The sequence below is a fragment of the Ailuropoda melanoleuca genome, chromosome 4 (assembly GCF_002007445.2).
Source record: "Ailuropoda melanoleuca isolate Jingjing chromosome 4, ASM200744v2, whole genome shotgun sequence".
NCBI lineage: Eukaryota > Metazoa > Chordata > Mammalia > Carnivora > Ursidae > Ailuropoda > Ailuropoda melanoleuca.
The window spans coordinates 3,120,520-3,130,137 of record NC_048221.1 but is presented as its reverse complement, the minus strand read 5'-3'; the positions used below and the strand labels follow the sequence as shown (position 1 = coordinate 3,130,137).

The 9,618-nt window shown below is 60.7% G+C and overlaps 1 protein-coding gene across 1 annotated transcript; it reads left to right on the top strand.

The window, feature by feature from the left end:
• The first annotated feature begins 874 nt into the window (after positions 1-874).
• On the top strand, positions 875-8,024 carry UBXN6 (UBX domain protein 6). The gene is made up of 9 exons (XM_034657543.1): positions 875-1,038; positions 1,353-1,417; positions 2,193-2,321; positions 4,903-5,000; positions 5,545-5,620; positions 6,301-6,385; positions 6,483-6,833; positions 6,926-7,074; positions 7,466-8,024. Exons 1-9 carry the CDS (start codon positions 951-953, stop codon positions 7,592-7,594), a joined length of 1,170 nt encoding a protein of 389 aa, XP_034513434.1. The 5' UTR covers positions 875-950; the 3' UTR covers positions 7,595-8,024.
• The last annotated feature ends 1,594 nt before the right edge of the window (positions 8,025-9,618 follow it).

Below are 9,618 nucleotides of genomic sequence, written 5' to 3'. Positions count from 1 at the left end.
GGGTATGAGGTGTCTTGAAAACAGGTGTTTTTATAGAACTAAATGTCACATGGGGCGAGGGTGGGGCTACGTGATTCATCTTTTCTTCAACGTGAGGTTGTCAGCTGTGGGCAGAGGGGCAGGAATGGGCAGGAAGCAGGTCCCAGAGGCCTTGGGACACGAAAAGCAGGCCGCCTGTGTATCTGGGCAGGCCATGAACCCAGAGACTTGGCTGCTCAGAAAGTTCTGGAGATATAGGACAGATCATTCCAAGTCCTGGGGTCGGCAGAGGGTCTTGAGGGAAGGAGGTGAGGCAGGTGAGTCAGAGTAGGGTGTGAGGAAGGACTTCCCTGCAGGGGAAAGCCAGGTCACTTCTGTGCCATGTGGATCTGGGAGCATGCATTCCGTGCTTGTTTCCCCAGGCGGAGGCGAGAGCAAACCCAGCACCTGCCCTGTGACCTGGCATACTGCCTGCCGGGCAAACAGTAGGTGCTCTAAATGAAACTGCGCCACCTGGCTGTCGTAGACTGGCAGGCTTGATCTTGCTCAGGGGAGGGATCGAGGACTGACACCTTTGAGTCTCCTCGGTTCCTGAAGGGGAGAGGGCGCTTCTCACTGCTGCGCACGGCGGGCGGCTGTGGGCAGGCTGCTGTTACCCGGTTTAGCTGCCATGACCCTGAGGCCGAGGTGGGTGCAGGACTTGCCGCCCGGGGGAGAGCTGGGAGCAGACCTGCCATGTGCCCCCGGGGGCTTTTCCGTGTTAGAACTATTTATTGGCTGCGGGTGGCCCCTGGAAAAGAGGGACGGGTCTGTCTGATGGGGCAGAAGTGGGAGAGGGACAGAGGCTCTTCTGTCTGACCCCATGTCACCTCACTTATCCTCTGTCTCTCCCCAGGGAGAGGGCCCCCAAAGAAAAACCCAACCAGCCAGCACTGAGGCAAGCCCGCCAGGGACCCACCAATGAGGCCCAGATGGCGGCCGCGGCAGCCCTGGCCCGGCTTGAACAAAAGCAGCCCAGGGCCCGGGGCCCCACGTCACAGGAATCCATCCGGAACCAGGGTGAGCAAGGCCTGTGCTTGGCCCTGGATGGAAATAGTTACATGACCAGCAACCTTGGGGGCTTTAAAGTCTCAAGTTGAGAGGGCGGAAGGGTGCAGGGTGGAAAGGTGCAAGGATGCTGGGGTCTGGAAGGCTGAGGAGGGAAGAAGGGAGCTGAGATAGGGCTGTCATCAGGTGGTCAGGGGAAGCCTAGGGGCATGGGGAGGCAGGGGGCCCGAGCAGGGAAGGACTAGAACTTGACTCACTCTGGTCTCGGGGGTGTGCCTGGGGACAGAACAGGGCCTATAACCCGCCCATCTCTGCCCTGTCTCCAGTGAGAAAGGAACTTCGGGCTGAAGCGACTGTCAGCGGGAGCACGGAGGCCCCAGGGACCAACACGGTAAAAACATCCACATGGCCGCAGGACACCCAAGGGGCATCCTGGAGCAGGGAACTGGTTCTTGCCTGCACTGGTCTAATTGGCCATTTTCTCATTACCAGCTGGGTGCCCAGCCCTGGCCTATAAGCACATGGTGCTGGGGTGGGGGACACAGAGGAGACAACAAGGTGGATCTGGCCTTGTGCACAAAGGCAGTTTGGGGAACCCCCGCCTGGAACAGTGGAGGCAGGTTGTGGTTGAAGGTGGGGTTGACTGGGACCTTCACACTCAACTCCTGTTCTCGGCTGCTTTCCAGGGAGGTGAGAGGGCTGTTCAGACGCTGGTGTCATCAGGGAGGCCTTGCTGGGGGAGGTGGGCTTTCAAGAAGAGCTTGGCAGAAAGGGTGTTCTGAGCAGCGTGACCCTCAAGGTCTCACTGAGTTTTAGAATGGAAGAGGCCCTAGGCAGTGCTAGGGACTGAGGTCCAGTGAGCGGTCTGGACTCATCTAGGGCACGGTGACTCCTGACTCGCCCACCGTGGCCTCTTCCTCGTGAGATAAGGGAACCACAAACAGCAGGCGCCGTTGAGTGTTCGCCCCACGTCCAAAGCCGCCAGGCACTTTCTCTTCCAGCACGTTTCGTTGTGAGCTGGCCGCACAGAGCAGAGGGCGGGCTCAGGGGACTCCAGTGCGGGGCCAGGGTGTCCCAGCGCTAACAAGCAGAGGGGGCGTTGTTGGGCCGGGGGCGGCGGGGGGGGGGGCGCTCCAGGCTCAGCCGCTTGCACTCCCATCCCCCAGGTGCCCGAGGCCAAAGAGGAAGGCTCAGCCCATCTGGTGGTGCCCGGCGTGTGCTTCACGTGCCCTCTCACTGGGGCCACGCTCAGGAAGGACCAGCGGGATGCCCACATCAAAGAGGCCATTCTCTCGGTGAGCGGCGGCCCCGTGTCCCAGCCCCCTGCCCCCGAGGTCCTGGTGCCAGAGCCGCTCCAGAGAGCTGGGTGGCACCGGTCCTCGGTAACGCCTCTGCCCGCGTTCGACGCTCTGAAGAGGCTGTGCGTAGTACGTGGGGTACGACATTCTAAATGCACCAGGGTGGGTAGAGAAAAGCCACCTCTCGGCCACCCTTCCTGGAGGCGACCACTCTCAGTGGTTTCAGGCTCTTTTCAGAGATAGGTCCCAAATATGTGCAGCTGTCAAACCCCCTGAGCCCAGGGGTCCGAGGTTTCTGTCCCCGGTATGACAAACTGACGAAGCTGCTGGCTTCAGATGGCACCCATGCCCTCCCGTTCTGGAAGCTAGGAGCGTGGCACGGGTCCCACTGGGCTGAAATCAGGCCTGAGTTCCTTCTGGACGCGCCAGGGGAGAGCACGGCCCCGGTTTGTCCAGCTTCCAGGCTGTCCGCGGCGCCTCGCTCCGTCTTCACAGCCAGCGCACCCCGCCCCCATCTTTCTCAGGCCGCCTCTCTTCTGTCCTTCCCTAGGAGGGGCCTCGACGTTACATTTCACCCACCAGGATAATCCAGGCTAATCGCCCTATTTTAAGGGCCTCTGCTTAGCAGCCTTAATTCCTTGTGCCTCCTGACCGCCCCCCTCGCCGAGTAACATATTCGCAAGACCGAGGGGTGAGGACGGGGGCATCGGTGCGCCTTACCCCGAATTCCCAGGTGTAACATTTTTCCCTGTTTGCTCTATCACCCCTTTCTAGTTTTTTCTGAACCATCTGACAGAAGTGCTGCGTCGTTAACAGCTTGACCATAAGTCCTGTCGCCCTGTAGTCGGCTCCTTGCTGAGGAGCGTGTGGGAAGTGGCCTGTCCCTAGTGAGCAGTCATGCAGAGCCTCGGCCGCACGGTGCTTTGAGCTGTGGGCTCCGTCCCGGGTGGGCGCGTGTGTGCGGTGTGGACAGCGGCCCTGCCCAGCCTCTGGAGGGCTGCCACCGCGCACACTCCACCGCCAGCCCCGCCGGCTCACGGTGCCCACACCGTGACCGTGGGCGTGCACACGCTTCGTCTTCACCGAATTGATAGGTGGAAATGTCTCGGGATAGTTGTAATGTGTATTTCCTTCATGTTGGTTCAGGTTGGCCATGTTTTCATAGGAGAATGCATCCTTTGTTGGGTGGTTGGACTTTTTATTTATTTATCTATTTTTTAAGTAGGCGGCATGCCTGGGGCGCCTGGGGGGCTCAGTCAGGGAAACGTCTGCCTTCAGCTCAGGTCATGATCCCCGGGTCCTGGGCTGGAGCCCCACGTCATGCTCCCTGCTCAGTGGGGAGTCTGCTGCTCCCTCTCCCTCTATGTGCAGCTCTCTCTCTTTTTCTCCCTCTCAGATAAGTAAATAAGGCTTAAAAAAAAAAGTTGGCTCCATGCCCAGTGCAGAGCCCAGTGCGGTCCATCCCACAACCCTGAGGTCAAGACCTGAGCTGAGACCAGACTGAGCCACCCAGGTGCCCCTGGACTTTCTCGGAAGTTGATATGTAGGCACTCTTTACATATTAGGGAAGTTGTTTCTTTGCCTGTAATATGAATAATGAGCATTTTCTCTTAGTTTTTTATTTTTGGTTTTTGCTCGTGGTCACTTTGCCACGTAGAGCTTTCGGGTCTTCACAATTAAATGTGTTGGTCCTGTGGCTTCTGGGTTTTGTGGCATACTTAGGCCTTCCCCAATTTGGAATTGAAATGATTCTTCCATTGTTTTTCTAGTGGTTTTTTGTTTTGCTTGTTATTTAACGTTTAATACTTTGATCCAAAAAAACTCCCCCCAAACCGCTTCAATCCAGTTAGAAGCTGTCACCCTGTAGAGCGTGAGGCATGAAGCCAGTGCTGGTTTTTCCCTGATAGCCACCCAGCTTCTGCCTCCCAGAACCCCCTTTTACTGAAAACACCTGCTTTTTGGTCAGTGCTGTGAAATCTGCCTTTATCACAAAGTAGATTCCTGTGTGGATTTGGCTCCTTTCTGGACGTTCTGCTCCTTCGTCTACTCTCGGGCCCTGGTCCTGATTTAAACGTGGCCACGGGTCTCCTGGAAACACCTGAGAGCAGCATTTGGAGCAGTAGCTGTTCCCTTGGGGGATCTGGGAGCTCCCGAGGAGGCTGGGAGGTCACTCAGGCCCGGCCTGGCCACGTCCTGGGAACACCTCCTTCTGGCTGCTGTGTGCCCACCTCTCTGCAGACCTGCTTTCTCTGCCAGTCGATGTCCGTGTCCCCTTGTCCTACCCTGGCAGCTAAACTGGGAAACTGGGCTGGCAGAGGTCTGTCTGATGGACCCCCAGAGGTGGCATAATCTGGCCTGTGACGCCCCCTCTTTCCTAGAGGTGAGGACAGGATGAAGCCAGGCTGGAGCACTGAAGGGCTCTCTCCTTCTCTTCCTTTGCTGAGAACGCACAGTTGAGTTTGTTTCGGGGACAGGCTCCTGGCCTGCCAGGGGACTGTGGTCACCGAGGTCGCCTGAGTAGTGAGGCCGGGCTGCTGGGGGGAGGGAAGGGTGCCTGATGCATTTTCCTCCCTCCCAGCACTTCTCCACCGACCCAGTGGCTGCCTCCATCATGAAGATTCACACGTTCAACAGAGACCGGGACAGGGTGAAGCTGGGTGTGGACACCATTGCCAAGTGAGCAGGCAGCTGCCCTCCCACCAGGGTGACACTGACCCCTCGCCCCTCAGGCCTCACCCTGCGCTCCCCCCCAAGCCATCAGGAAAGGGGGTTGGCTTCTCTGGGCCTCAGTTTACCTATAAAACGAAGGGGTTTCCCAAATTGGGGTGCCAGCCTTGGCTTTCCTTTGCCATCATCGTAGCCATGCGTGAAGGAGGCAGGGTACCACCCCACTCCCCTCATCTGTTCGAACAGGCCTCGGGGAGGGAGGAGTGCCAGGAAGTCCATGTTGCTCACGAGCCACTGGGGACCCAGAGCCTCCCATGGCCCGTTACTCTGACTTTGCCGCACCCCACTGCTGTGTGTGTTGGCGCCCTCGGGAGGCAGGACGAAGGAGGAGGCCTGGTGACGGTCCCCCGGTGCGCTGTGTCAGGGGCAGCAGTGGAGGCCGTCAGCACCAGGGGGTGGGTTTCATGGGGCAGCCAAGGTGCCATGGCGCCTCTGGGGTCCCTCTTACACGAGGCCAGGTGGGGCGCTCAGCGGCTGCCCCGTTCTGCCGCAGGTACCTGGACAACATCTGCCTGCATCCCGAGGAGGAGAAGTACAGGAAGATCAAGCTGCAGAATAGGGTGTTCCAGGTGAGGCTGCCCCGGGCGCCCGCTGTGGCCGGGCCTGTGCGCACACGTGGCGCCCCATGTGGGGTGGAGGCAGCTTGCTGGCCATCAGGCGGCCCGTGGGGGCCAGAACCAGGCAGCTGGAGGGCTCCTCTAGGGATGGTGGGGTAGGGTGGGTGGCAGGTGGCGGACAGGGAACCGGGGCTTTGTGAACACAGGTCGTGCGTGTGTGGACTTTGTCTGCTCCCCGCACCACCCCCGGTGGGCTTTGACTTTTAATTTGAATGCATCAGGAAGCCATCGGCACTGGTGAGATTTCTCCCATAAGAGAAAGAGAAATCGCAGGGTCCCGCCACCGTGGCCCGTGTCACCTGTGCCGCTGACAGGAGGGTGCCTGCTGTCTCTTGATGCCACCTGCTCCTTCCTGCCCCCAGCATCACATAACAGCCTGTCTCCCATCTCCACCACCTCTGGGACCCTCCTGCTTCACCTGGTTGGTGGCCTCTGCGGGCCGCTGGTGGAGTCCCTGCAGCCTTGTTGGGCGAGCGTGCCCGTGCTCTGCTCTGGAGACAGCTTCAGCGGGTTCACCCCGTTAGCAGTCGCTCCAAGCCCAGGGCACTCTGAGCCGGGCAGTGTAGTCAGTGAGACTGGTGGCCTCCCAGAAGCCCCAGGGCCTTGTGTGACCTCTGGCTCCACTCCCTCAGGAGCGCATTAACTGCCTGGAGGGGACCCATGAGTTTTTTGAGGCCATTGGCTTCCAGAAGGCACTGCTTCCGGTTCCCGATCAGGGTAAGGGAGGTGGAGCAGGGTCTTGGCAGGGCCGGGAGGAGGGGTTGGGGTGGGGAGCGTTCCCTGTGCTGCAGAGTGAACCCCGTGCGTGCCCCAGACGGCCCCGAGGAGTTCTACGTGCTGACCGAGGCCGCGCTGGCCCAGCCCCAGAGCCTGCAGCGGCACAAGGAGCAGCTGCTGGTCGCCGAGCCCGTGCGGGCCACCCTGGCCCGCCAGCGCCGGGTCTTCCAGCCCTCGCCCATGGCCTCCCAGTTTGACCTGCCCGGGGACTTTTTCAACCTCACGGCGGAGGAGATCAAGCGAGAACAGAGGCTCAGGTCCGAGGCCGTGGAGCGGCTGAGTGTGCTGCGGACCAAGGCCATGCGGGAGAGGGAGGAGCAGCGAGAGACGCGCAAGTACACGTACACGCTGCTGCGCGTCCGCCTCCCCGACGGCTGCCTCCTGCAAGGTGTGCGCGCCGCGGCGAGCTGGGTGGGCCCGGGGGTGCTCCCGGGGCTTCTCCTGTGGACCGCAGCCCCACTGACTGTCCCACCCACCCAGGAACCTTCTACGCCCGGGAGCGGGTGGCCGCACTGTACGCGTTCGTCCGGGAGGCCTTGCAGAGCGACTGGCTGCCTTTTGACCTGCTGGCCTCCGGTGGGCAGAGGCTGTCAGAGGAGGAGAGCCTGGCCTTCAACGAGTGTGGGCTGGTGAGTGAGGGGCTCCCTGCCCGGCAGACTCCCCGTGAAGGCTGCCACTTTCAGCACTGGGCGGTGTAGAGGTGGGGGCCAGGCCCCTGGGTTCAAGTCCCACCTTCCCATGTACATGTGGCGTCCCCCCAAGTGACGTGTCTCTGCATCAGTTTCCTACCTGGAGAGTGGAACATGGCAGATGTGTTAAAGTTCTCTGAGGAGCAGAACCAAGGCAGATGGATCAGAGATGAGGGACTTACTGGGGAGGAAGCAGGGGCAGGGGTAGCGGGGCGNCCTGGCGGGGAGCCGCCCGGGGCGAGTGTGGCCCCAGCTCCAGCACAAGGGAAGGAGTGTGAGGACCCATCACGTAAGGGCCAGCATGAGGCTGAGGCTTCTCGCCCCACCACAGGTGCCCTCAGCCCTCCTGACCTTCTCGTGGGACGCAGCCGTGCTAGAGGACATCAGGGCCGCGGGGGCCGAACTGGACTCATCTATTCTGAAACCCGAGCTCCTGGCGGCCATCGAGAGGCTCTCATGAAATAAAAAGCAGGGTTGGCTTTAGCCCGCGTGGGTTTGTCTCATGTTCTCCTGCTTCCTCCACCACTACTCCCTGCCACCCGGGCTCCCCCCACCCAGGGTCCCTCACTCCTCCGGAACTGCCCGCCCTGGGCCACGGAGCACTGTGGGCACAGGGAGGAGCGCTGGTCGGCTGCGACACATGCCTGGGACTGCCATCTGGAGAGGGCTCTCAGGAGGCAGCCACCGTACCTGTCCATGGAACCCCCAGGCAGGAGTAGGCCTGCAACACGGGCCCTGTGCCTGCACACTATGGCCCAGGTGGCCGCGGCTGGCCCTGACACGGAACCACAGGGTTCCTGGGGACAACGGCAGAGGGAGACGCAGGGCCTGTCAGGACACGGTTCTGTGATTACTAAATTAAGAACCCGAATAAATGCCATTGGACTAGTCTCCTGGTGCTGAATTGAAGCTGTGCTATGCAGGGCAGGGCTGCGGGGCTGCCTTCACAGGAGGCCTGAGTGTGGCACCCGGGCGGGGGGGCAGATGCTGGCTGGCACCTGCTGAGGGTGGGCCTCCTGGGGAGCTCTCATCTTACTGTGGGGGGCAGAACAGGGTCCCCACAGATGGCCTATCCTCAGCCCCAGTCCCGTGGTGGTTTATAGGACTAAAGGGGCTGTGCCTGTGATTGGTGATGCCCAGACGGGGAGTATCCTGGGTAGGCAGGTGGGCCCAGTGTCACCACAGGGGTCCTCACACCTGGTAGGAGGCAGAAGATGCCAGGCTGCAGGTGTCAAAGGTGGAGGAGGGGCCACAAGTCCACATGGGGGCCTCTGGAAGCTGCAAAAGGCAGGCATGGCCCCCCTCCAGGGCTTCCAGAAGGAACTGGCCCTGCCCACACCTTGGTTTCTAACCTGTGAGGCCTATGTCAGACTTCTGACTCCCAGAACCATGAAGACAAGTTTGGTTTTAAGCCAAGTTGGGGGTGATGTGTTCCAGCGGCCACAGGATTTGAATAACAGGGAAGCTGAGCCTGGAGCACGGGAGGCACTGGCCCTGGTCACGCCCCGAGGGGAGATGCCCTTCACCCCTCACCTGGACTGTACCCTCCGCTCCCCCCAGGCCGGCCCCTTCCAGACCCTCTCCTCCCCTGCACAGAAGCCTGTGGTGGCTGGTCCTCTGGCCACCGCCAGCTTGGTGATGGACAGACCTGAAGCTCTGAGCCCCAAATATGATTTCAAAACCAGAAATGCCTCATAGCCCCCCCCCCAGCCAGCAAGTAGCCCCCTCACATTGCCTTTGCCTCCCACCTGGGCCATCAGCTGCTCTGTTCCCACACAGGGCAAGACCGGGGCCTGTGCTCTGCTGCCCCATCTTGGTCCCCTCCCCGCCCGACTGTGACTTGGCCTTGACTGCAAGTTGTCAGGAGGCCAACTAAAATGGGTTCCAGGGAGCTTGACCGGCCGAGGTAGTCCGTCCACAGATGCGGCACACACCTGTATTCAGATGCAGCTGCACCCCACCTCCAGCAGGGAGTCCTGGCCTTCGAGTGCCCCGAGGGTGGGGTGGGGTCTCGCGATCTTGGCCAAATCCAGTGGATGCTGAACACGAACATGGCAGCCGCCTCCTCTCCCGCGGGGGCAGCAGGAACAGAAAGAACTCAACAGAGGGGGCGGGAGTCCAGGTTAAATGAAGTCCGTGAGCTCTGCCAAAATCTCAGCGCCCCCAGGCCTCTGATGTGCTCCGATGCTTCTGTGGGGCCGCTCACAGCCCCAACACAGGGCTGCTCCAGGGCACAGGGGCCCGCAGCTGTCTGTGCATTCTTCCCCAGGTGTGACCCGACCCGACGCTGATCTGGAAGCCACGGTTCCGGTTCTGGTGGCTGGGACTACACCTGCTCACCTAACATGGGCAGGAGGGACAGACCGACAGAAGCACCTTCCTTCCGGAAGCTGTCACCTTGAACTAGGTCAGCGTAGAGGCCAAGGATTTCACAGCCAAGAACGGCGACAGTGCTTCTACGAGGTGTGACCCTTTATACAAATG